The following is a 27,730-nucleotide window of genomic DNA, read 5'->3' on the forward strand; positions in this document are numbered from 1 at the left end:
TAAAGTGGTAAACTTTATGGCATGTGAATTATATATCAATAAATAAACAAACAATAAGCAAACAAGTAAGAAAGCTGGACCAATGGGGGGAAGTGGAACTGAATTATGGTGATTGTAGATCAGGCACTTAATGTATTTCCAGTCCTGAAAGATAAATAGGTGGAGAAAGTCGGGGTGGGAGAAGGTGCCTAGATGCTTTTCCTCAGAACAAAATGTTTAAACCTGAAATCTAAAACTTAAAGCAGAGCCTGCACTAATATTAGATATTACTTCCATATAATCTCCATTTCTCTTCATCTCTCCTAAACAATATGAAGCCAAAATTTAGTGTTTTCATTTCCTTTATGTCACCATCTTTTACTTTATCTCTTCTAAACAATGTATAGGCATACTTAGTGTTTTGGTTGTATTAACATCCCTTCTCTCTCTCTCTCAACTTCTTTTGCTTCATCTCTGACAAACAATAGTCAGCCAAAAATTAACATTATAATTCCATTCACATTTCTTCTCTCACCTCCCTGCAATCTTCAGTATTTCTGTGTCCTGTCTCCCTCATATAAGTCTCTAGTCACTTTTCTTTTCTCTGCTCTCTCTTTCCTACACAACTCAGCTTGCTCTTTCTCCTACTAATCTCACTTTATCGTCTAAAATACCATCTGGAAAAATAAATAAATAAATAAAATACCATCCTGTTGCTAATAAACTTTCCTATATTGTTAACCTTTCCCTAACAATCTTTTGATCTTTTTGCTATGATGGAAACCCGACTTCCTCCTGACCATGAAGGTCACTTTAAGGGAAGATTATTCCTATTTCGAGACCAGGAAATGGAGCTGACATTCCTCTGGCTCTCTCGTGGTTTTCAGAATATAGTTCTCCTTTGTTCCTCTTCTGACATCCCCTTGATACATCACTCTTTCCCCATCCACATCTCTGCCTTTTGCTGACCTTCATATCACACTTCCACAGTGATTAAAAAATTTGGGCTCAGGGTCACGGGTATTTCCTGCTGTTCTGAGTCATACCATTCTGGGTTACCCTTCTTGTCCAAATGAAGTACTAGCTTTTAAATTCCTCGACATCCTCCACTGCAGCTACACGTTCCCATGGCCTCATTCTAGATTTTGTTGTCACTCATAATAGCTCTACCTCAGAGATCTCATACTACGACCAGTCTCTAATCTTTCCACATCCCCTACTCTCTCTTAGAAATTCTCCTTCTAACTTCTGAAAAGCACTAGTCTTCTTGACCTCTTCCCTCATCTAGTCTGTAAACTCCTAGTTGATTTTACTCTTTTTTTTCCCTTTCCTTATCCAGTTTGGTTTATGAGGTCAGTTGTTTCAACCATTTTCTTACTAACATTCCCAATTCCTTCTACTCCATGACCTTAACACACTGCATCTCCTCTGCTAATCCCTGAATGTGAATCAACCCAACCATCTGCTTTTTCCGATCTGCTCTTGGACTGCCAAGAAAAGTGTGTAACTGTGCTTTCTAATTTGTTGCATTATTTATGATTTCTAGCCTCAGCTAGTTGGCTCACTTACCCATTTCCTAAAGTGGCTACGTCAGACATTCACTACTGTCCTCCAGCCACTACGCCAAGCCATCTTCCTCTCTCCCAGATGATCGCATCTTATGTTTTACAGCTAAAGTAGAGGTCATGATGTCTGAATTCCACTAGAGCTCTCCTTCTCATCCCATACTCAGCAGTCTTTTCCTCTTATCTCAGAGATACCCAAAGTTTTCCAGTTTTCCGAAAGCACTCCTCCGTCTACGCTTTCTGTATGATATTTTGTTCCATAATTTTGCTCCATAAACCTCTCTGCTTCTTTCTTCAATTTCTCTCTCTACTTCCTCTTCCTCTAAAAACATGCTCAGATTTTTTGCATCTTAAAAAAAAAAACCTTAATACTGCCTTCCCACAGAACTACAACTCTTCAATTTCCTTCATACTCAACTTCCTGAAAGAGTCATCTACATTTACTACATTTTCTTAGTCCCATTCAATCCTCAAGACATTTGGCTTACATAATTCCAGGGAACCTGTTCATAGTGACTTCCTAATTGTCAATCCAAATGGCTTATCAAAAGTTCTATCTTATTTGACTTCTCTACTCAATTGGCTATTGTTCACCACGACCTACTTAAATAGAAATTCTTCCTTCTCTTGGATTTCATGTCAGCATTCTCTTAGACTTTTTCTGCTTCTTCTCGTCCCACTCTTTGTTAGCTAGCCTCTTGATGGCATCTCTTAATCTGCCTGTTTCTTAAATAATTAGCTTCTTACTGTTTCTGTCTTGACATCTTTTCTACACACTCTCTTAGACAACGGCATCCACTTTGGTGACTTTTTAAAAAGCGTATAGTTCAATAGTTTAAGTATACTCACATTGCTGTATCTCTACATACATTGTTGTATCTCTAGAACTTTTTCATTTTGCACGACTGAAACTCTATGCCATTAAACAACAACTCTCCTTATGCAACAACAACTTACCCTGCCCCCAGCCCCTGGCACCCACCATCCTACTTTCTGTTTCTATGACTCTGACTACTTTATATACCTCATATAAGTGGAATCATACAGAAGTTTTCTTTTCGTGCCTGGCTTGTTTCACTTAGCATAATGTCCTCAAGGTTTATCCATTTTGCAGCATGTAATAGAATTTCCTTTCTTTTTTTTAAAATAAATTTCTTTTATTTATTTTTAGTTTTGGCTGCGTTAGCTCTTTGTTGCTGCAAGCGGGCTCTCTCTAGTTGTGGTGAGCGGGGGCTACTCTTCGCTGTGGTGCACGGGCTTCTCATTGCAGTGGCTTCTCTTGCTGCGGAGCACGGGCTCTAGGCACGTGGGCTTCAGTAGTTGTGGCTCACGGGCTCTAGAGCGCAGGCTCAGGAGTTGTGGCGCACGGGTTTGGTTGCTCCGTGGCATGTGGGATCTTCCCAGACCAGGGCTCGAACCTGTGTCCCCTGCATCGGCAGGTGGATTCCTAACCACTGTGCCACCAGGGAAGTCCAAGAATTTCCTTTCTTTTTAAGGCTGAATAATATTTCACTGTGTGTGTATACCACATTTTGTTTATTCATTCATTCTTCAATGGATGTTTAGGCTGCTTCCACCTCTGGCTACTGTGAATAATGCTGCTATGAACAAGGGTGTGCAATTCTCTCTTGGAGACCCTGCTTTCAGTTCTTTTGGATATATACCTAGAAGCGGGATTGCTAGATCATATGGTAGTAGTATTTTTAATTTTTGAGGAACCACAACTATTAACCTTGGTGACTTTAACTACCATGTATGTGTAGCTAACTTCCAAATCTACATTGGATGCCCCAATCTCTCTGTCTCCTGAAATATATAAAGATATGAACCTACAAAGGAGGGAAACATGTTTATCTTTTTATCCACTATGTATCCCAGTACTGGGTATACAATTGCTTCTAAATAGGTTCTTATTTAAAAGACTATGCCTTTTGGGGGTTTCCCTGGTGGCGCAGTGGTTAAGAATCCTCCTGCCAATGCAGGGGACACAGGTTCAAGCCCTGGCCGGGAAGATCCTACATGCCACGGAGCAACTAAGCCTGTGCACCACAACTACTGAGTCTGAGCTCTAGAGCCCGCGTGCCACAACTACTGAAGCCCATGCGCCTAGAACCCGTGCTCCGCAACAAGAGAAGCCACCAGAATGAGAAGACCGTGCACCACAATGAAGAGTAGCCCCCACTCACCGCAACTAGAGAAAGCCCGCGTGCAGCAACAAAGACCCAAAAGCAGCCAAAAATAAATAAATTAAATAAATAAATTAAAAAAAAAAAAGACTATGCCTTTTGAATTCTGAGTGTGTCTAACAAAGAAATTCTAGGAGGGCTAAAGTCCAATATTTTTCCTACTGATTATTGTGTAATTCAGGATGAATTACTATTGTAAGCTTAATGGTAGGCACCTTGCAATGTACTTATCTGCTTCTTATAATGCTTACTACTGCTTTGCACATACTGGGTCATAAGTACCTGGTTAATTAAATAATCTCAAAAACAAATCAAACTGAGAGTAGCAGTGGCCCACTATTGAAATACTTGCATAATTTCTTTTCCCTATTTCTAAATGAAAATATCAAGGAAAAAGAGAGGAGAGAATACAGGAATTATGTCATTACTCTACTCCTACACATATTTTAGGATAAACACAAATATGTGAGCTATGTACTAGATAAACTTTATTCTGATCTTATGACCTCAGTAAATAAGAATTTATCTATCAACAAAATGTTTGGAAAAGTTTAGCACATAGCAAATTTACAACACCACCGAAAAGGAAAAGATTAAAGAAAAACCATTTTGGAGCATACGGACACTCATCATTATCACTTATGAGATAACAGCAAGAACACTGAGTAACATTTAAAATAGTATTCTGAAATCATCTTGAAATTAAAATTAGGCCCAGATTTATAATGGAAAAAAAAAATCCACAAAAAACGCTACCCAACACCAAGGTGACTGAGGGCACAAAATTTAATCATTGCTTAAGACAATCAGACACTTTTCTCTTTCACTGGTAAATATAGCTTTAAAACTTGCAGTAACTTCTGCTAACTCAGAACCCTGAGAAAATAAGTCACTTTTTTTATAAGGAGGAGAAGAAGAAAAGGATATTACCAACAATGTAAAAGGAATGCAGAGTGGTAACGGCTATGAACACTGGAATCACCACGGAAGCACAGAACTATGAAATGGCAAAGGGCTGAGTGAAATGCCTGAAGCCCATTTTATGGTCCAGCTTTTAAAAACCAAATGAAAACTCATGAGATGCAAGAAGAATTTAGTTATTTTGATGAGTAACACACATACTACTTGAATGAAAAGAAACAACTATAGCTCAAATGAACACAAACTGAAACTTCTTTTTTTTTCAGTTCATCGGATTAAAGTTTAACCAACTCCTGATTTACAAGATTCAGTTTTCAGAGTTCCACAAAATGGTAGAGCTGAGCAGAATTTCAGAATTTGTCAAGTGCAATTCCCTCCCTTATGATGAGTCGTGATGGGATTGAGTTACCCTAGGCTAGTGTAACACACACAGTCCATGGGAAAGCCAAGACTTCAACAGAAGCCTCTTGACTCTTAGTTCAGAGATATCACCACAAAGATTATACAATTAGTTCTCAGATGCTAGTCTGTATAAGAGTCACAGGTGGGGAAAAGTGACTTAAAATGCAGTTTCCAGGCCTTTTCTCAGAAATTCTGATTCAGTAAGTCCAAGGTGAGACACAGGAATTTGCATTTTTAACAAGTTTTCCTAGTAATTCTGATTAGGGTGATTCTCAGACCATACTTCGGTAAACTACTAGAAAGTTCAGCAAATCATGGGTCATTTAGAAATAGGCTCTTTTCTAGTCTCAGGTGCAGACTTCCAGGGATAGTTAACTAACCTAACTGGAAAGGTGGAAAAGTTATTTCTCCCATGGGTCACCATTTGGGACCTTTAAAGACAAAGGCACACAGAGTAGAGAAGCTTTCCTATAATGTAAGTATAGTAAATCTGGGCATATCAGTGAAATGCAGCAGGCTCACACACAACCTTGGCCTCGGACTTCCCTGGTGGCACAGTGGCTAAGAATCCACCTGCCAATGCAGGGGACACGGGTTCAAGCCCTGGTCCGGGAAGATCCCACATGCTGCGGAGCAACTAAGCCCATGCGCCACAACTACTGAGCCTGTGCTCCACAACAAGAGAAGCCACCACAGTGAGAAGCCTGCACACCACAACGAAGAGTAGGCCCTGCTCGCCACAACCAGAGAAAGTCTGCATGGAGGAACGAAGACCCAGCGCAGCCAAAAATAAATAAATTAATTAATTAAAAAAAACAAAAACAGGGGGCTTCCCTGGTGGCGCAGTGGTTGAGAATCTGCTTGCCAATGCAGGGAACACGGGTTCGAGCCCTGGTCTGGGAAGATCCCACATGCCGCGGAGCAACTGGGCCCGTGAGCCACAATTACTGAGCCTGCGTGTCTGGAGCCTGTGCTCCGCAACAAGAGAGGCCGCGATAGTGAGAGGCCCGCGCACCGCGATGAAGAGTGGCCCCCGCTTGCCACAACTGGAGAAAGCCCTCGCACAGAAACGAAGACCCAACACAGCCAAAAATAAATAAATAAATTAATTAATTAAAAAAACAAAAACAAAAACAAAAACAAAAACCTGGGCCTCTGAGAGGAGAAGCTAACCAGCAGAGGCAAAAGGGGAGAAAAGAAGAGGAATAAATTAAAAACCTTTGGCAAACAAAATAACCTCTTCTTGGAATGGACAGATGGATAGATAGGTAGTAAAGCAAATATAGCAAGATGCCTATTGTAGAATCTAGGTGGTGGATATGTGGGTGTTAACTATGCAATAATTTCCACTTCTCTATATGTTTGGACCCACTTCCCCAATTCTTGAAACCTTAACTCCAAGACACTGATGTTTCCACTTCTCCCACTTTTTCCACCCACCTATCTGTCTGACCTTTCTCTCCTTTGTCAATTTTCCTCTTCCTTCTGTTACTATAAATTTGGTTGGACCTCAAATCCTTTGTTGTTCTCTATATCGCCTCTCATAGATCTCATCTTCAAAATTATACTGAAATGCCAGTGCTCCCCTAACTAGATGAAATCTCTTCCGTCTCCGAATTTCCACGGTACTGTTTTTACCTCTCTTTTGGCACCTCTAGTTTCTCTGTGTTCCAGTTAACTATCTTAACACACCAGTTATTTTGTAATCTCCTGAGGAAACTGCCTTTTCATTTTTAGTGTGCCTCTTATACTTACCTGAGTAGGCTCTCAGTAATATTGGATGATTAAATCTCATCTATTTCTAGGGTTTCAACTATCACTGTTATAAATAAGACTCTCAAATCTATACTCTCTCTGCCCTGAGTAACAAATCTGGTAGACATTTCTACTTTATGTGCCTCAAACTCAATGTATTAAAATCTGAATTCATCTTCCTCAGTAACCCATACATGAAATCTTAGAGTGATTTTTGATTCCTCCCTTTAGCTCCACCACAGCTAATCAGCTGTCCTGAAGTGTATTTTTCTTCAAAACACCTTTCAATATCTCCAATTACGTTTATTTCCATGTTCACAGCCACTACTATAAGTGAGACCAAATCCCTTTATGTCTGCACTACTCAAAAAAATAAAAATAAAAACAAAAATCTGTCTTCCTGTCACAAAATTTCCTTCTCTCCGTAATCCTTATGTACCACTGTCAGGTCTCTCCTCTTAAAAACGGTCTTCATTATGTCATTATTCTCTCTAAAAGCCTTCAATGGCACCTTATTATCTATCAGTCCAGACAGAGTTTGAAGTGCCCTCCCCCACACCTCATGCCTATAGACGTGCTACGCATTCTACAAGGGATGGCTCAAGTTGCCATGCCTGTTTTAACACAGGGATTCACCACTCTAGCCAGAAGCATCTTCTCCCTCTGCTGCTATTCTATAGCTCAGAGATAGCATTGTCCAGATAACACTGATCACACAGTACCTAGTTCATTTCTGTGTCTATCATGTCCCCTACTAGATGGAAATTCCTTGGGGTTAAGGGTCATATCTTGAACAATTTGTATTTCATACAGCTCCCAGCTCCACTGCTGACCTGCAGATTCTGAGGATTATAACTTTCAAGTGGAGAGCAACTATCCATGACGCAATATTAAGAAAATGTTAGAACATTTTCAACACCTGGCTTAAAAAAGGCAAGTATGCATATGATGAAAAGAAATCAAAGCCATGAAGACTACCTGAATGTAATCAGGATATAAAAGAATTCAGGCACTGAGAAAATGAAACTGTGATGATCATATCTACTCATTAAAGAAACTTATCTTGGGGCCGCAAAGTAAATTAAAAGAATGCCTGGAGTAGAAAGTGTGTCTTAGTTTATCTATGTTAGTATAAAGCTAAGTAAACAATATCTCAAAGTTGGAGTCAAGGATGGCATTTTTGCTAGTCTAGTCAGACGTGCCTTAAAAAGACTCCATATCTCCCCCTCAAAAAAAAAATGTCCACAATTACTTTCCCAACCCCAACTGTTTATAATAGTATTAGCTAATGGTTCTCAGGTACTGTTTACATAGGGTGTGGTGCATTCTCTACATAAATTTTTCTTTTCACATTCAGAAAAAAAGCTGATGTAATAGGTCAAATTTTATTAAGCTTCTTAAGAGAAAAATGCTAGCTAACACAGTGCAAAAAATTCATTCATATGGAAAAGTCCAGTAAAAAGGAGTAGGATAATATTTATCATGAAGTTGGCTATTTGTGATGCATTCCACAGAACTGCTTTATTTTGTAATTAAATACAGAAGGGTCTTAAAGCTTGTATCAAAATTAATATTTATGAATAAAATAAAGACTTTTATATTTGATTCACAAAAAGTTTATTTTAAAAAGGACTCAAATACAGGTTTTCTTAAATGAAATTTGTTTTTTTTCCTTGTGTGTTTTAAGAATGGCTTGCTTCTTGTAATCTTTCTTAGGTACATAAATACAGTTATACTATATTAGAAAGATAATATAGAGTAAGCCTTAAGAAAATGTAAAGTGATCACCCTTGTTAAAATGAACAAAATCCAACTGAGTAAATTGAAGATATAATTGACTCTATTAGGAAATTCATGAATCAGGCAGCATCCCATCTAGCAACTTTTCAGGCGCTGTGAGGGGTTGTACAAAATGGAAGGATTTTACAGGAAGAAGGGTGGGGCAAAGTAGCTATTAGCAAAAGAAAAGAAAGGACTATTTTTAGGCCAGAACATCTTTCGGGGGGGAAAGGGTGAAGGGAAAGGCAAGGGTTTTATTATATAGATGGCTTCTTCTTCTGGAGGCTGGAGAGAGCCCACATGGCAGATTACCTAACTGGTGCTGACCAAATAATTCCAGACTGGTTAAGACTACATTTCTGAGGGAACCCTCCTACACTGTTGGTAGGAATGTAAGTTGGTATAGCCACTATGGAAAACAGTACGGAGGTTACTCAGAAAACTAAAAATAGAATTACCAAATGATTCAGCAATTCCACTCCTGGGCATATATCCAGACAAAACTCTAATCCAAAAAGATACACGCACCCCTATGTTCATAGCAGCACTATTCACAATAGCCAAGACATGGAAAAAACCTAAATGTCCATTGACAGATGAATGGATAAAGAAGATGTGGTACATTTATACAATGGAATACTACTCAGCCATAAAAAAAGAATGAAATAATACCATTTATAGCAACATGGATGCAACTAGAGATTATTATACTAAGTGAAGTAAGTCAGAAAGAGAAAGACAAATACCATATGACATCACTTACATGTGGAATCTAAAATATGACACAAATGAACCTATCTATGAAACAAGAACAGACTCATGGACATAGAGAACAGTCTTGTAGTTGCCAAGGGGGAGGGGGTTGGGGGAGGGATGGAGTAGGAGGTCGGGATTAGCAGATGTAAGCTATTATATACAGAATGGATAAACAACAAGGTCCTACTGTATAGCACAGAGAATTATACTCAATATCCTATGATAAACCATAATGGAAAAAAATATAAATATATATAACTGCATCACTTTGCTGTACAGTAGAAATTAACTGCTACAATTGTGCTACAATTTCACAACATTGTAAGTCAACTATACTTCAGTAAAAAAAAAACCACTACATTTCTGGTGAAGGTTGAAACTGCAATTAGGTTAGATCTTAAATCTAGGTTTGGTATCATGGGCTTTAGCACAAGTGACACCATTTTGGGCCTGTGGCTTTTCTCTTTAACACACTGATGTAATAAACTAACAAAGTAGAAATAGCAATGCCCACATTTGTGTTGAATCTCAAAAATCTGTTTTAGTTTGTCTTTTAACTTTTCTGGTGTTATCTATTGTATTCAAGAAAGGGGTAGTAGTATTAAACTTGCTTCCTGCACATTCCAACCTCTTTATTCCTTAATGACAAAGAAATCTATGTGTGAAATACTGGTAAAACCGAACCAAAATCAAGAGTATTCTAGCCACTGACGAATCTCCATGTTAATTCAGGTAACATTTACTGTGAATTATTGAGCATGGACAACACGGTGCTATGGAAGTACTGTGGAGATTTAAAGAAAAATTATATTATACTATGTGTGCTCACTGTCATATTGTCTCTGCCCAATATTTATATTCTTGTAGTTAGGACATATAAGCATTAAAAAAAAAAGGTTAAGTACTCAATCTCATAAGACACATTACAAGTGTCAAGAGTGGGACAACCATAATGCCCAGGGAGGTGGAGGTAGGAGAAATTACTGTGGGGTCAGAAGAGATTGACTTGAGCTAGATATTGAATGATGGATTTAGAGGAGAGCAGAAGACAACTCTGCTTGTCTTCTGAAGAAGAGTGAGCATGATCTAAGAAGGGTATAAAAAGAGCTATCCTGGAGAATTTCTATTGGGGAGTAGAGGGAGAAAGGGTTAGAAAGTCAAGCTGGAGCCAGATTATGAAACTGTAAATCAGCTTTAGAAGTCTGGGCTTCATTCAAATAACAGTGGTTCTGAGATTCCAGTATATACAAGAATCACCTGGGGGAGATAGGTGACTAGATAGATTTTAACTCCTGAGATTCTAATTCAATAAATTTGGGATGGTCCCAGAAAATTGCATTTGGTAAAAAGTTAGTCTCCCCAGGTGATTCCTGTACAGGTGGTCCAGTGGCATACTTTGAGACACTCTACGTGAAGACCAAAGATTAAGAATCTTTTCCTAATTGTAGTAACTCTTGCAAATTTTATGTCAATTTTCCATAAGCTTGAAAACACCTAACTGCTAGGCCCAGAGGTCTCTCCTCAGTCTTTGTGTTGTCCCATTTTTCTTCAGTATTTGGCACTGACTGTTTACACCTTGAAAACTATCGTGTTAACAATACATTTTCTGGTTCTCTCTGGCTCTTTGATCTCTATACTATCCTCTGGCCTCTCATATGTTGCCTCTTCTTTATGTTTTCTCAGGATTCTGACTTTGGTCCTCTACATTTCTCCCTTTATTTCATTCACTCCTAATGAGTAAGGAGAACCTTCATGCCAACCTCAGAAGTTTAGACTTTGTCCTGTAGATAAAAAATAGTTATAAAAGTTTCTAAACAGTGGAATATCATACAGAAAGGAATTTTCTAGAAACATTACCTTGGAGATGGTCTGCAAAAAAGGATTAGAGGTAGGAGAAATAGGAGGAAGGGAGAATAATTAGACTATCAAGATAAACAGACATTTAAAGTCATCATCAAAGTGTGGCTTCAGAATGAAAATGTTAGTTTTCTAATAGTTCTTCCCTTTCAGAAAGTAGTCTTACTTCAATAAATTAATAGATAAAACACTTCTAGAAATACTAGTTTCACTATCATGTGAGCTTTTAAGAAATAACTATAATGTAACAAATCAGGTCCTCTGCAATGTTAATCATAGATAATAAAAGTTTGACATGTCATCATTCTAACACCAATGTGAGTTATCCTCCAAAACAAGTGGCATAGGATTCTATAGTATTTGATCCTTATATCTGATAAACTTAGGTCTTTCATTATGGAGTCAATAAATCATTAATACAGATATTATTAATAAATGTCAATGCCTTCTTTTGACTTGAACAAATGAAGAAATGTAAAAGTGTTTGATTTACCTAGTATGAGTATATTCAAGATAAATTCATACTCATTGGTAGACCATGTCTTATACACAGTATTTTATATAATTGAATCCATGAAGTTTGCCAAATGGACAGATAAAATAGCATTTAGGAATGATATTCTAAGTGCAGTAATTCAGACAGAGAAAGACAAATATCATATATCATTTATGTTATCTAAAAAAATGATACAAATTAACTTATTTACAAAACAGAAACAGACTCACAGACATAGAAAACAAATTTATGGTTACCAAAGGGGAAAGGGGAGGGAGGGACAAATTAGGAATTTGGGATTAATAGATACACACTACTATATATAAAATACACAAACAAGGTCCTACTGTATAGCACAGGAAACTATACTCAATATTTTGTAATAACCTATAAAGGGAAAAGAATCTGAAAAAGTATATATATATATACTGAATCACTTTGCTGTACACCTGAAACTAACACAACATTGTAAATCAACTATACTTCGATTAAAAGAAAGAAATGATACTCTAATTTAAACATTCTAGAATCTTTGAAAAACAGAGGCAGAAGGCACCAAAATGAGGTGTAACCCTACCGCCACCTAATTTAGTACATAAAACCATTTATTGGCTGTTCTTTCTGAAGTGATCCACACTGGGAGATGCTAAGCCTTTATGAAGATCAATTTTAACTCTCACTACAAGAAAAGTCAGGGGGATAGAAATTATCGCTCCCTAATGTGTGATCTTGGGAAAATTATTTAAGCATTTTCTTACTTTCCACAGCATTATCGTCATTATATACTGTGAAGATAAAATTAGGTATCTGTTGAAGGTTCTTTGAGCACCTTGGGCCAGGAGAGCTACAGAAAGCCAAGGTGTAGTTATTTTCATATCTACTATTTCTCTTGCCTTTTCCCTAGTTCTAGCCTCCTTGGAAATGAAACAAACTTGCCTGTCATCTTCTGTTTAATAACTCTTCATGTAGTTGAAATTGCTATTCTCCACAAGTACCTCAAGCAAATTTCTTCTTAAGGAGAATTGCCTGAACTATAAAATAGCAATCTAGGGCTGTGAGTCAGCATTTCACCCACACACATCAAAATGATTTAAAATAGGTAACACATAATCTTTTTGAAAGACATATAAACCTCCTTGGAGAAGCTTTGAGAAAATTGGAGTTTGAAAGTTTATGAATAGTTTATTACATTTCAATAAGTGTATTGCGAATCAATAAAGCAAAAGTTAAGGACAAATGAGCTCACTACCAAGTCAGTTATTGATCCTTAAGTTCCAAAATAGAATAGTACAGGAAGGATATAGAGAAAATAGGACTTTTTGTGATAACAGAAACTTTAAGTATCTTAGGAACATAAACCTAAAGAAATTATAAGACACAAAGAATTTTCAACAGCTACTTAAGATGTTTCTTCAAGTCAATTTTTTCATCTTTTTGATAATTAGAAATACTATTTCATTTTCACTCTTTAAAATATTAAATCAAGTCAAAGGAGTTTGTAAAAAATGAATACTACCTTTTATTGATTCATTTATTCTTTCAATTTCTTGTATATCTTCCTCTCTTGGCTTTGAAAAGTCTACCTTATTAGATGTTTATCTTATATGACTGTCTTAGCTTGGGCTGTTAGAACAAAATACCATAGACTTATGATGGCTCAAACAACAGAAATTAATTTTCTTATAGCTCTGGAGGCTAGAAGTTCAAGATCAGCGTGCCAGCATGGTTTCTGGTAAGGGTTCTCTTCCTGGCTTGTAAATGGCCCCCTTCTCACTGCATCCTCACATGGTGGGCAGAGAAAGGGTGAACAAGCTCTCTGGTGTTTCTTCTTATGAGGACACTAATCCCATCATAAGGGCCCCACTCTCATGCTCTATCAACCCTGATTACCTTCCAAAGGCCCCATCTGCAAATACCATCACATTGGGGGACTTCAACATATGAATTTTGGGGTGGGGTGAGGACACAAAAATACACTAATAGAAAAAATGATACTGGCTCCAAATCATTAAGTCGATAAAATGGAAATGAACAAGTCAACCTGTTTTCAAATAATTCCAGTAGAAAGCTTTCTTTTTTATTCCTTTTATAGCAATCTAAACCAACAAGAAAGGAACTTCCTAAAAAAATTTATGAACATTAATTTAATGAAACAGTAACTTTTAAAAACCAAAGACAGAAAATGCAACACACATTGTTTTGGTAAAAAACTGAGAAACGGAATAATAAGCCATTAGTATATTAAATAAAAACAACTTTTAGTCCCCCATACCTTATTGCTATATCAACTAAAGATTCTTAAAATAATTTAAAGCACTTGGATGTCCTTGGAAAATAATATTAAAATGCACAATAACATTTCTGTATTACATTTTCATAGATATTATTAGAAGGAATAGTAAATTGCATATTCTTTCATTCAAAATATGGAAATCTGAAATACTAAAACAAAATTGACAAAATTATAATCATAACACAAATAGTGATTTTTACTACATACTACATACATTTGAGGGTACAAGAAACATATTTTTCTTGATTGCACAAAATGCTTAATTGCAAAATGCTTAAATACAGCTCTCTAAGAACATTTCCATGTTCTTATCAATGACCATAAAGCGAATACAAGGCATTTTTCAAAATTTTGAGTGTGAGTTTAGGGGAAAGCAGGATGGAAGGTGACTGAGATCCAGAGTTTAGGTGACGTGGCAAGGTCGTCCAATTAGCAGGCTGCAGAGTTATGGATGGGACCCAGGATTTTCTTGTCTAAAAATGCTGCAGATTAGTGTACTCAAGCAGAAGGGGAGGAGAATCTAATTACAACTGTAGAAACTTTTAATTTTTCAAAACTCAATTAGGTGTGTGTATGGTCCATTGGTGTCGAGCTTTAACACCTGCCTGTTGCCGTAAGTGCCATGTTCCACCACAACCCCAGCTTCGGCACACTTGCTGTTAGCAGCTAATTCTTTTTTACAGAGAGTCACAAATTGGGAATAAAGTTCTAACCCCTCTTCTTTTCCAGAGTTAGAGTGATACTGCATGCTTCTTCCTTTTACTCTCCCCCCAAGGGTGGCTTGAGGGATGATAAGAATGTTGCCAGGTAGATCCAATACAGAGACATGCTTGCCATTTTCTGTTTCACTTAATTTCACATTTAACAGTGTATTAACTGGGTAGGGAAGAAAGGAGAACATTTTGAGGTAGAAAACAAACATGAAGAAAACCAACAATCTTCTAGTCAGCAAACCTCATGTTTAAAATCCAGTTTGTCAGCTCATGCTTTTAACCCAAAGTTTCTATTTAGATTTTAAAAACTGCTTCAGTAAGCTAAATGATCTAAGCATGAAAAACAAGGAAAATTTCATGCAGAAAATGGCATGATGTTTTAAATCTGACTTGGCAGTTAGGATCTCCTAACAATAAGATCATCCAGAAAGGACTAAAGAATTAACTGTATACTGGAACTTCAAGATATTGTTGCCCTGAGGGATACATGAAAAGATTTTGCCTTTTTGTTCCTTTTTATATTTCAAAACAAATCCCACTGGAAAAAAAACATGACAGATGCTCCAAACACCTATTCTACTTTATAACAAAGAACATTAAATAAAAACCTTAGTGCATTTATTATTTTAAACTTAGTTGCCTAGAGTTCTAAGCTGAGACAAAGGTTCCAGGTTCAATCCTGTTATAAACTAGCTGATTTTGCAGTTTTATAACCTCGAAGACATTATTAACATAGACTAATCATTTTACAAACATCACCAGTCCGAGAAGGATAAAGGTGAAAGCAAGAATCATCAGAAATTCATTGTCAACTGGGAAAGTAAATCCAAAGGTATAGTTACTGGCATTATCTTCATATATACACAGGAAAATATTGTATTATTATTTTTATGGCATTTATGCAAGTATACTCATAGCTAATAAGAAGTGTCAAAATAACCATAAATATCCATGTGTAGCTAAAAAACCTAAACTTAGAAAACCTTTACATTTCAACATTAGCCATTTTCAAAACAATAAGCAAAAGAAATGCCTAATATAAACACCCTTAGGGTCTTCCTACCTCTATAAAGGGTATAAATAACTTCTGCTTGTAAAGAATAGTCCTGAGAGGACACAAACGGTAAAAGAACTATTGAAACCTCACACTCCTGTGTGAATAATCAGGCTTGAAAAGGTATGCTTTCTGGTGGGGTAGTCAATGGTTTCAACTATTAGAGAGCCTGTAGTAAATATTAGCAAGGATTCAGTACAGTGACCCCACTCTACAAATCAAGGAACTAACCTGGTGAAAACCTGCCAAGGTGAACACCCAAATGAATTCCTAAGCTCTGCATTAAGCACTATCAGTTTTCATTTAACTAATGCCTATTTTAAAATACCTCTAGGGACTTCCCTGGTGGCGCAGTGGTTAAGAATCCGCCTGCCAATGCAAGGGACATGGGTTCGATCCCTGGTCTGGGAAGATCCCACATGCCGCAGAGCAACTAAGCCCGAGCGCCACAACTACTGAGCCTCTGCTCTAGAGCCCATGAGTCACAACTACTGAGCCCACGTGCCGCAACTACTGAAGCCCGCACACCTAGAACATCTGCAACAGGAGAAGCCACCGCAGTGAGAAGCCTGCGCACCGCAACGAAGAGTAGCCCCTGCTTGCCCCAATTAGAGAAAGCCCGTGCGTAGAAATGAAGACCCAACACAACCAAAAATAAATAAATAAATAAATAAAATACCTCTAATTTTCTCTATTATAAATAGGACTTTGCTATATAGCCTGCAGTCCTATTGATTGCTTCTAAGAAAACTATAATTCTCCGGAGCATTTCATTCCACGGAAATCACTATCCAGCTATCCAGGCCTCAGGCTAGCGACAGACTAAGGAGGCAGTTTTGAAATAACAGGCCAGAGAGGTAAGTATAATTTATTATACTTCCAAACACTTCCCTCTACTGGATCTAACTGAGAATTCAATTAATGCTGCTGGTATACAGTTATCAGTATGTAGAAGTAAATATAATACAAATACAAATGTCAGTAAGTAGAATTAAAATGAGACAATGAATTAATGGCATCTTGGAAACTCAAAAATCCTAAGACAGGTTATCGATCAAATATCTCTAATGATGTATATGGGAAGTTAAGCTTTGACAGGGCCCTGGATCTCTGTCCAATTATACTGAAGATGAATTGAGGAAGATTCTGCACATCTATACATTAGCCATGCTATTTCAGACTTTATGGATATAACTGGCTGTTATGTTCCCAAGGGCTACATGATTTGATTGGAAAGATCTGAATCCATGTAATAAGTATGAGGTCAGGTTTAAGAGAATCCCATCACACTGGCTTACTCTGCCTCCTGGAACAGAGGGAAGTACAAGCTACTACTATCAATAATAGATGGACTTATTTTGCTTATAACTCACACCAGTAGAATGTGATTCTTAGAGTCACAGTTCTTTACTGAGAATCATGATATATAAAAGCTTTGTGTTAGACTATCCACTAGAAGAGTTAAGGTGGACTTCCTCAGTGTTTTTATTTGGCCACAATTTGGCCAAAAATGCTCTTCCTGTTTTTGAAGATTTCTACTATATACTTTTCATGGTCAAGAAAGCTTTAATTCAAGGCAAAAAAATGAAAGAATGTCCAATATCCAAGCATTAAGTCCTGGAAATAACCCTCTGTAACAGGAGACCTCATTTCATTTTCTCTTTAAACCCTTTAAAGCTCCCTATTATCCTTCAGATTCAAATTTTTATTGGCTTTCCATCCTCACCTACTGCAGTCCCTTCTCAAGTCTAGTTTTCATCCTCTGACAAAGTTGTTAAACATGTTTGATGTCTCAGCATAAAATCCCCTCTAGAAGTTTTAGCCCTTTGTCCAAGCTGTTCCTCACTGGGCTATTTACGCTTGAGTTCCACTACTTAAAGCTCTTCTAGGTTAACTTCCGCCTGCTTCAACTACCCATCTGTATAATTTATATTTATTAATCCAACTAATGGGTACTGCCTTTACTAATGAAGAGAATATAACCTGTCCCCAACCTTAGGGACAGCTTGACTATTTCAGGCTTCTTTTTTTGTACATAATTATTCTATCAAATACTGTCTTGAGATAGTATATGATTTGATTTGATATATCTGAACCTATGTAATTATCACAAGGAATGTGCAGTGATATAGACTATCGAGGACACTGGAAAGCTGCAGGCAGGTAAATTATTGTTCAGAGATGCCTGAACACTGACTCTTTCTCTGCCCACAGAGGAGGTGTGGCTGTGATGACACTGAGCTTGGTTTAATAATCATATTTATACACATTTCCTACAAAGAGGTGCATAAATGGTTAATGTAAAGTCTTCTGTAATAATGATATAAGCCTGATCTGCACAGATTTGATGGGAACCACATCTTGTACATACAGTGTCACCTCTATGCCCCCGTTAGGGACTCTGAGAGATAAGGAAACTATATTAAGAAATGCAGCATCTATTTCTCCCTATGTGGCCACCCTGCTTCCAACAAGTTTCTGTATCCTCGGCTGAATCTCAGTGTGTTGTCTGTGTGTGTGTGTGTGTACACTCTTCTAAACCAATCTATGAACGATCTGAAATGCTGCAGATATTTTAAAAGAATTCTACCACACTTGCTTACATTAAGCTTTGGAAAAGGCAAATAGCTAAAGTCAACAACAGTACACAGAGTTAAGTCATTTATAACTTACATACCAGTACAATTTAAGATTGTGCTTTTTGCCCCTTCTGATTCATCTATCTATTGCTAGTCACTCTCACTCTTAAAAAAGAAACATCAAACACATACCCATTTTGGGAAGAAGCTCTTTATCAGCTCCCTTGAAAAAGCACACATAGATCACTAATCCTCTCTGGACCTATGAGAAACCACAATAAATTCAGATTAGAAAGAAGCGTCTATACACAGAGGTAAATGAATAAAATTTCACAACTTTTATAGATAAAAGGTTAAATGCAAAAGAAGAGGAATAACTTTTTATAATAGACTTAATATCTTAAATATGTGAGAAAATAAAATCTTTTTCAATATTCAGTCACCTCAGTAATCATTTCTTTCAAAAATTAAGTTCAAAATACAGCCAAGATTAGTAAAGACCCCAAGTTATACCTTCAAACATTTACTTCTTTTTTTAAAAAATTTATTTATTTATTTTTGGTTGCGTTGGGTCTTCGTTGCTGCACGTGGGCTTTCTCTAGTTGCAGTGAGCGGGAGCTACTCTTCGTTGCGGTGCGCGGGTTTCTCATTGCGGTGGTTTCTCCTGTTGTGAAGCATAGGCTCTAGGCGTGTGGGCTGCAGCAGTTGTGGCACGTGGGCTCAATAGTTGTGGCTTGCAGGGTCTAGAGCGCAGGATCAGTAGTTGTGGCGCATGGGCTTAGTTGCTCCGTGGCATGTGGGATCTTCCCGGACCGGGGCTCAAACCCGTGTCCCCTGTATTGGCATGCGGATTCTTAACCACTGCGTCACCAGGGAAGTCCCCAAACATGTACTTCTGATCAAAATCATTAGGACTATGAACTAGCCTCTTCCTAAGTATGGCTGACAGACTTATAAATATTTAGTTTGCAGGGGCCCATTTATTCAACAGCAAATGAATTCACATTATATCAGATATGGCTGATGTATAAACAACACTGTAACTGATATGTCTTTTGACATCATCATTCTTTGTCCCTCCTAATCCGTTTACTTATAGATAATGAAAATAAGGGTCTGATTCTATTTCAATAAACTCCAAGAAACTGCTGTCCAATTATTTTTTGTTATTTTTGTTAATACATTAAATACACAGTGATTAAACCTTGGAAACTGCATTCATATTAAGTTCTACATCAAGAGGTTGTCTGTTATCAGGAATATAAGCTTATTTATTTTATATAATGACTTGGATAGTTCTTTATTAGCTCTTGTAGGATAGAGACTATATGGAAAAGAGACACTTGACAAATGACTTTGATTTTGCTGCAGAGTGAATCATTAAATTTTTTATTTTGTAGATTAACCTTCTGAGTCCAACAGCTATTACAAAGATTGAGTTAATATCTGTAAAGTGCTTAGAACAGTGCCTGGTTCATAGTAAGAGCGATACAAGTGCATATTAAGTGACTATATAAAAAGAAATTTAAGGACTGAAACACAATTTATTTTACATCTTAACTGCCAAAGCACTTTACAGACTGTTTTGTACATGATAGGGACTCTGTTGACTGCATTTAAGTTCTACTGTATATTACAGGCTCTATGTGTTATCTAAATACTCTTCTAAATAAATATAAATGCAGCTCTGCACTCACACCTGATTTACCTGGGTAAGACGTAACCTTTTATAAGTGTAATTGTGCTCTTGAACAAACAAGTGCCTCCAGGGCACACCCATCAGTAAGGAGGTGGCAGGTTGAATAATACAGATATCTGCACCACTGTCACAGCTCTCTACACTGGGATTGTTTCAGCACAGGCCAAAATTTCTCAAGCATATTCATATTTGGACACATGCAATGTCAGAATTAAGTTATTGCAGGAATGAACACCTGTTGGGACTTCCATGGTGGCCCACTGGTTAAGACTCCAACCTTCCATTGCAGGGGTTAGATCCCTGGTCAGGGAACTAAGATCCCACATGCAGCATGGCTTGGCCAAAAACAAACAAACAAAAAACACTAGTTCTTTCCTTCTACTCACCACACTACCCCTTCATTAAGGTATTTTCTTTTAGTTTATTCCATCAATAGCTCTTAAGTTGTGACCTACAAATTCCCCTCCTCAAGTCAGAATCACCTTCCTTGTAGCTTCTTTTGGTATAAATAGAACATTTCAAATATATAGGATAGTACACATAATTCTCACTGTAGGTTAAAAATGTTCACCTCCCAGGAAGAAAAACATTAGCCTGTGACAGCAAAGGTCTAAATGAATGAAACCAAGAACACGCAAAGTAACCTTCAAATCAAAAAGTAACCTTCAAAACAATTAAAAATGTTTTTTTTAAAAAATTAGAACTTTTAGTAATAGAATAGCGGATGCTTGAGAAAGAGGAAAGAATCTACTCTCTCACTATCTAATTACTCATCAGCTCTTTATACTAATTTAGCCATGTGTGGGAGTGGAAGAGAAAGCTTTAAAATAGCTTTTAAAGTTAATAAACACACTGATAGTTTGGAAGGCTGCAATAAACTATCCGTGATTTTGCACAAGGAGATGTGACATGAATATAAAAATATAAAGAAGCATGGAAGAAATCTAAATGATTAATAGTTTGGGATTTATAGTCCCATGAAGCAAGTATAAAAATAGGCAATTCTTTGGACAGTATGGCAAAAATAATAAAATCTCAAAATAGGGAAGAGAAATTTTTAACAGACCATAACAAAAGTAAGAAATAAGAAATGAATTTTTGAGAAGGAAAAAGGGAGGGCAAAAATATAGGACTGTTTATGCTTATAAATATTTCCAAATTACCAGGGAGTAACAGATAGTGATTTAAGAATAGTCACCCACATATAGTTCATGGGTAGTATTTAAAATAATAACTAGGATTGTGTTAAGGAGTGCTAGATTTGGGACGGAATTCAGCAGATGAATGAATGAAATGCTCCTACATTAAAGTTTCTGAGTACCTCCACCAGTTTTATTTATTACTATTACACATTTTTTTCCTTCATTTCAACTTACTCCAAAAAATAAGTCAGGGGCCTTAAAGAAAATTTTGTTTTTGCATGGAATTTTGCACATGGGCAGGCTCTTTTAAAAACGCAAATATTCAAGCAGAAGGACATCATATTGGTGTAAATGTTTTAAATTCTTTGGAGGAAATGTGTTTGATAACAATGCAACATTATTATAAAAGTAGTCATCTTTGTTCCTAGTAGGAAATAAGTCAAGTTTTTTAAAGTTTCTTAAAAAAAGAACTGCTTCATGGGCAATCTCACGTCTGTGCTAACACCTAGCTGCAGTCAACCTAAGAGGGAATTCGACGGGATCCGGAGCACAAGTCTAAACAGATCTTGAACGCTTGCAACAAATCTAACCTAGAAGCTCGAACCAGATCAGGACAAGTCACCAGCAGCCCGAGCATCGCGCAGGGCGTGGCAAGGCTTTTTGCTCTTTTGAAGCAAGAGGTCTGACCTACTAGGTCTAAAGTCCACCGAGCTCAGGTAGGCAAACGGTGAGAGGAAGCTCCCAATTCCCGGGGTGCCAAGCAGGGTACACCCTCTTCCTCTCGGAAAATAAGTCCGAGGGAGAAAGGGCCGGGGCCGGTGGTGCAGGACTGAGGAGAGAGGCGACGCCAGGCAGGAACTGAGGGCAGCGTTGGGCGGACCAGCCGTGAGTCCCGCCCCGCCCACAACACGTGCCAGGCGCCAAGCGACCAGCTCGGAGGGAGACGCGGGAGCACAAATCACCGAGACAGCGCGGTAAGAACCGCCCCTGCGCGCCACAGGATAACCGGAGCTGCGGGGCCGACGTTACCTCCACCCACTGGGCCGCGGCGTCCCCTTCGGCGGGGCGTACTTGCAGCCGGGCGTGCAAGCACTGCTGCAGGAGGGCCCGGGCCTGAGGTGGCCGGCCACTTTCAGCCATGGCTCAAGCCCGCGTGGATATCCCCCAGGTTCCGGCCACGCGCCACACAGGTCCGCCCCCGGCGCTTAGGGAGCATTGGGCGGGGCGCGACGTGGCGGAGGGACGTGCTGGTCGCCCGTGGCCCCGCCTCCAGAAGGGCGGGGCCTCTGGCTGGCTCTCCGGTGGCCCGGATGTGCGGTCTTCAAAGACGTGTAGGTACTAATCCTCACCCCAACCTACATACAACTCGGTAGAAGGCGCTCAGTGTATGCTTTTAAGGGAGTGAAAAGACCCAGTGGTTCTCTTCCCTGCATACCTTTTAAAGAGACATTTTTCAGCTCAGAAAGCTTAAGTTTACAGACGCTGAAAAATTTTAAATCTGCGTAAGTCCATATTATGCCCATTATGAAGATAGGTAAATAGAATGAGTCAATTGAATCACAAAACAAGCGGAGGTGGAACTGAAAGCTATAAATCTTTCAAAAAAATCTCCTTACCCCAAACAATAAAACAACGCTGCCTCCTCTATCAGGAATGCTATAAATCATTCTGTTCTCGCAGTTGTGGAACGGTATTGGTAGGCTATGTGAATACATATTTGGAGATCAATCTTTTAGAGAATATCCTTGCTAAAAATATTCTTATCCAAGAAAGCGTTTGATTTTAATAAATTTTTAAACATGCTACTAATTCAAAAATAAAATGACATAGTCTGATGCACATAATGATAACTGAATTCTGTGGTGTTTCCTGTAAGTACATATTAGAATGTAAATAAAATTAAACAAGGGCTTGAGTTTCTTTCCCACGTAACGTATTCCTTGAACCTGCATCAGATTAGCATTATTTTTCTGTGGGCTTGGAGGGTTTAGATGAAGAATAATAGTGTTACCCTGACTGCATTACCCAGGTCATTGATTTGGGCTCGGTTGGCACAATATGCCTATACATCCTGGTCTCTGTTTCAGAAGATGACATCACTGACAGTGTTGCTATCCATACAAAGTAGTGTAACTGAAGAAAATAATCCATGTGTAATGAACGGTCCTTTCTACACAGAATTGAAGCTGTTTGCTGGTTATCTTGCAGGCTGCCTTTCACTTTTTGTAAAAACAGAAAGCAAAATCTCACATCTCTGACTGAGGCATTGTAGCAGTTCCTACATTTGTTGACATTTGTCTGCAAAGCACAGACAAATTGCATTGTCTGCACCGTTATGTCTCTTTTCTCTTTCACTTCCAGACTCAAGTTTTACAGGCTTGAAGGAACTTTGACATAGAGGGCCCTTAGCCTTCACCCAGAATAAGAGAGGACTTCATGTCCGTTTGTACATGGGTGTAGGAGATAGGGAGCTCTCTTGAAAATAGTCTGTGGTTCCCAGAAATTTTTCCACAGTGAAGGGACTTTAGCAAATTGAGAAATCCTTCCTGTGAATAGATAGAGTCTGGTTGGTAATGGTTAGCCTCTCAAAAAACACCAATTACTTTAAATCTTCCTGTTAAGTGAGGATCTTATTCTTTCTTTCTACCTGCAGAGGGCAGTAGAGAGTAGGCACCAAAGAGAAAGTATTTACTTTCTGTATTTATTTTTTTGAACATCTAGTTTCATTCCACAAAGAATTTAAGAAGGTCAGCCATACCTGCAATAAAATAGTGAAATGTGAATAAAAATAAAGCATAAGGAGTGAAGAAAATGGAATTATGTCAGTCGGAATGTGGGAAATTGAAAACAAATAGACAAGACAGTGGTTCTTGACTGGAGTGCTGAGATAACGTAGCAAAGTTTTCACAGATACATAACTTCAATTTTTGTTATAAAACAGTTATGTTCATCACATGTAATGTTGAGGTGGAGCATGTTGTACAATTTCCTTCAAGTTAGATGTAAGAGGCAAAGCACAACATTAAGTTGGCTCTAGAGGAAGAAGATTCACTGGAACATAAGAGAGCTTTGCCTTGTGAGTATACAAGAAATCACTGTCTGGGCAAGAATAGTTATCAAACAGCTACAGTGCTGAAAGGGGACCATGCAGCTAGTGCATTAGTTGTGAATACATTCTAGGCCCTCTGAGATGGTATAATAATTTAGAGTTATTTTAAGTTGTTTAATTCATTCAAGTTGGCTGCCCCAAATTTTAACACTGAGAACCACTTCTGAAAGATCCTTTGCAGCTGATAGTAAGCTTCCTGATTGTAAAGAGGAAAAGAAAGAAAAATGAACTGTTTTGTAATCTGTTTCATAGTTCTTGGACTAAGCAGAGCTTTTCCTAAGACTTAGCTCTAGAATGAACCTCTTGCCCGAGGCTTTACTTGGAGGTATGTTAGTCAGTAGAAATGCAACAGGAAGAGATAGAGGTTTCATTTTAGGGGAGGCTTGGAAGAAATCTGGCCCCCTACTTCAAAGCTTAGAGAGGTTTTTTTGTTGTTGTTTTTTCCTCAGTGCCTAGGGAGGTGATCAGTTTCTGAGAAATTAGTTCATACTAACTAAATTGCCCATGAATTGGGATAGAACCAGAATACTAATTTATTCATTTGTAGTAAGAAATATTGCTGTGACATGGAGTGGAAATTCTCACATAAGGCATGATCAACACGTTTTCCCCTGTGGTCAAGCAGGGTATACTAGATTATATTCAGAAGTCTCTTTACCAATTTACTATGAGGGATAGTCACTCTTCTACCAGGGTATCTGAAACTGAGGTGTGAAAGACCGAGGTGAATTCGGGCTTCAAGACACTTGGCGCACCTGGCGGCCTCTGAGACGGTGGCGGCAGGGCCCGCGGCTCTGGCCTGGGGCGCCCGGGCTGCGAGGGGAGCTGCCGCCGCCTCGGGCCCGTGGGGTCCCCCTCCCCCGAGGCTGCTGAGGGGCAGCTGGCCAGGGAGCTCGTCCCTCCGTGGGTGAGCGAGCTGTCCCGGGCCGTGTGGACCAACAGCCTGTGCCCGGCGCACGGCGGCGGCAAGATCCTGTCCAGTAGCCCGGTGCTCAACATGCACCCGGTCAAGAGCCACCACCTGCAGGATGGCATAGAGAATCCAACAATAGGAAAAGATTTGAAAACTGTCCCGAAATTCTACTGTTGTCCGATTGAAGGATGCCCGAGAGGCCCTGACAGACCATGTTCTCAATTTTCTCTCAGAAAACAGCACTTTATGAAAATGCATGCAGAAAAGCAGCACAAACGTAGTTAAGTGCAGCAATTCGTATGGCACTGAGTGGGACTTGAAAAGACATCCAGAGGATTGTGGCAAGACCTTCCAGTGCACGTGTGGCTGTCCCTATGCCAGAAGGACTGCATTACAGTCCCACATCTACCGAACTGGCCATGCGATCCCTGCAGAACACAGGGATCCACCTAGTAAGAAAAGGAAAATGGAAAAGTGCCTGCACAACCAGAAGTTGTCCAGTAAGACCACTGAATCACTGAGCAACCAATCAACCCCAAGACCAGATGCTCAAGAACTGGAAACTTCAGAAATAAAGCTAGTGGCTTCTTTTGAAGACTCTTGCAGCTCTAATGCCAGAAAGCAGACTCTTCCAACACGTCCAAGGTATCCTCAGAAGTTGCTTTTACCAAAGCCTGAAGTGCCTACAGCAGACTCCTCAGCCCAGCCTGTGGTGTTGGGTGTCAGTCATCAGGGCTCTGTCCCCCCGGTTCTGTGCCCTTACTGCCCTTGTCCATAGGAACCCTGATCCTCGGCCTAGATTCAGAGGCTTGCTCTCTCAAGGAGAGCCTCCCTCTTTCAAAAATTGTAAATCCTGTTGCTGTGGAACCAATTAGCACAGGTGTTCAAGTGAACTTGGGTAAAAGTCCATCTAACTCTTTACAAGAACTAGGGAACACATGTCAAGAAAACAGCATTTCTTCAATCAATGTACAGGCAGACCTGTCTTACACCACACAACACTTTTTACTGTCTGCACAGTGGGCTAGCCCTGATTCCTCTGTATCACCTTGTTCTTAAACTGATTTGACATTTGGTTCTCAAGTTTCCCTTCCCATTAGTGTTCATACTCAAACTTTTTTGCCCAATTCTAAGGTAATCTCATCTATAGCTGCTCAGACTGATGTATTTATAGATCCCAGTTTCCCGTCAGGTGGGATCTCTTTTGAGAGAAACTCAAACCAGTGGAATGCGAAGTCCAACAGATGATCGAGTACAGATAGACCAAGCTGTAATGTGTAGAGACATTTTTGAGAGTGTCCATTCATCATATGATGTTTCTACAGACAAATTATAAGCAGCAGCTTAGTAGCAGAGACTGTAACTCATGGTTTGTTACCTCAGAACCACCCTAGAACTTTAAATCAAGATATTGAGAAATCTGAACCACTCATGAACTTCATTCAGCACACAGAATAGTACACTTTCTTCACAGAACATGACAGATAATTGGACCTGAAACAGGGATTTATTAAGTGATCTAGAAAACATCTTGTCAAGTAATCTGCCTGGTCAGACACTGGACAATTGTAGTCTTCGTCTGACACAAATACTGGACCTGACACCCAGCTCCCATCTGGCCCAACCCAGAATCCTGCAGTTGATTTTGATATTGAGTTCTTTTTGGCCTCAAATATCCAGACTCAAACTGAAAAGAGTGAACTTAGCCCCATAACCACTGAGCCAGTCTTGGAATCGCTGGACATAGAGACCCAAACTGACTTCTTACTTGCAGACACCTCTGCCCAGTCCTACAGTTGTAGAGGAAATTCTAACTTCTTAGGCCTTGAAATGTTTGACACGCAGACACAGAGGGACTTGAACTTCTTTTTAGACAGTAGCCCTGATCTGCCTCTGGGAAGTATTCTGAAACACTCCAGCTTTTCCATGAGTATTGATTCATCTGACACAGAGACCCAAACTGAAAGAATCTCCGCGCTAAACACCTACCTGCTCTAGAAAGCAAAGTTCAGTTAAGCAGTGCAGAAACACAGACCATGAATTCTGGCTTTGAAACTTTGGGGAGCTTATTCTTCAACAGCAATGAAACTCAGACAGCAATGGATGACTTTCTTCTGGTGGATTTGGCCTGGAACACAATGGAAACTCAATTCAGCTCTGTTGGAACCCAGTTGTGTGCAGAACTACACCCAGTCTCCAACTTCTGAAAGTGGAGTTCACATGGGGGATGGCATTTACGGTTCCTTTCTGGATTTAGAAGATGGAGAATGGGGACAACAATATTAACTCTATTGAATGTAGTTGATGACACAGTTACTTCGATTCTTTGAGGTTCTTTGCCTTTTGCACTTATAAACATGAAATTTGTGTAAAAATTTATGACTGTATTATAAAGTGTAAGATGTTGATCTAAAAAAATGATTGTTTTTTGTGTTGCCTACATTTGCCCTTTCAGTGTAGACTTCCCTTCTTTAAAAAAAAAAAAATGTATTTCACACCTTTAAAACCCATCTAGGGCTTCCCTGGTGGCGC

The 27,730-nt window shown here is 38.9% G+C and overlaps 1 protein-coding gene and 1 pseudogene across 2 annotated transcripts in view; one reads left to right on the forward strand and one right to left on the reverse strand.

Moving 5' to 3' along the window:
- DTD2 (D-aminoacyl-tRNA deacylase 2) overlaps positions 1 to 22,395 on the reverse strand; it is a 28,250-nt gene extending 5,855 nt beyond the window's left edge. Inside the window, exons 1-3 of one of the 2 annotated variants that reach the window (XM_061182425.1) lie at positions 22,206 to 22,395; positions 18,528 to 18,597; positions 14,299 to 14,865 (exon numbers count right to left, since the gene is read on the reverse strand). In XM_061182425.1, coding sequence (XP_061038408.1) covers positions 14,540 to 14,865; positions 18,528 to 18,597; positions 22,206 to 22,316 — 507 coding nt within the window. In that variant the 5' untranslated portion in view covers positions 22,317 to 22,395 and the 3' untranslated portion in view covers positions 14,299 to 14,539. Of the gene's footprint in view, positions 1 to 14,298; positions 14,866 to 18,527; positions 18,598 to 22,205 lie in introns of those variants that run through there. The other variant, XR_009699553.1, reaches the window with a different exon arrangement.
- A 2,872-nt stretch (positions 22,396 to 25,267) lies between these two features.
- Positions 25,268 to 27,405, forward strand: LOC133085394 (ATM interactor-like; annotated as a pseudogene).
- Positions 27,406 to 27,730: the final 325 nt, after the last annotated feature.

Source organism: Eubalaena glacialis, chromosome 2, assembly GCF_028564815.1.
Source record: "Eubalaena glacialis isolate mEubGla1 chromosome 2, mEubGla1.1.hap2.+ XY, whole genome shotgun sequence".
Lineage (NCBI taxonomy): Eukaryota > Metazoa > Chordata > Mammalia > Artiodactyla > Balaenidae > Eubalaena > Eubalaena glacialis.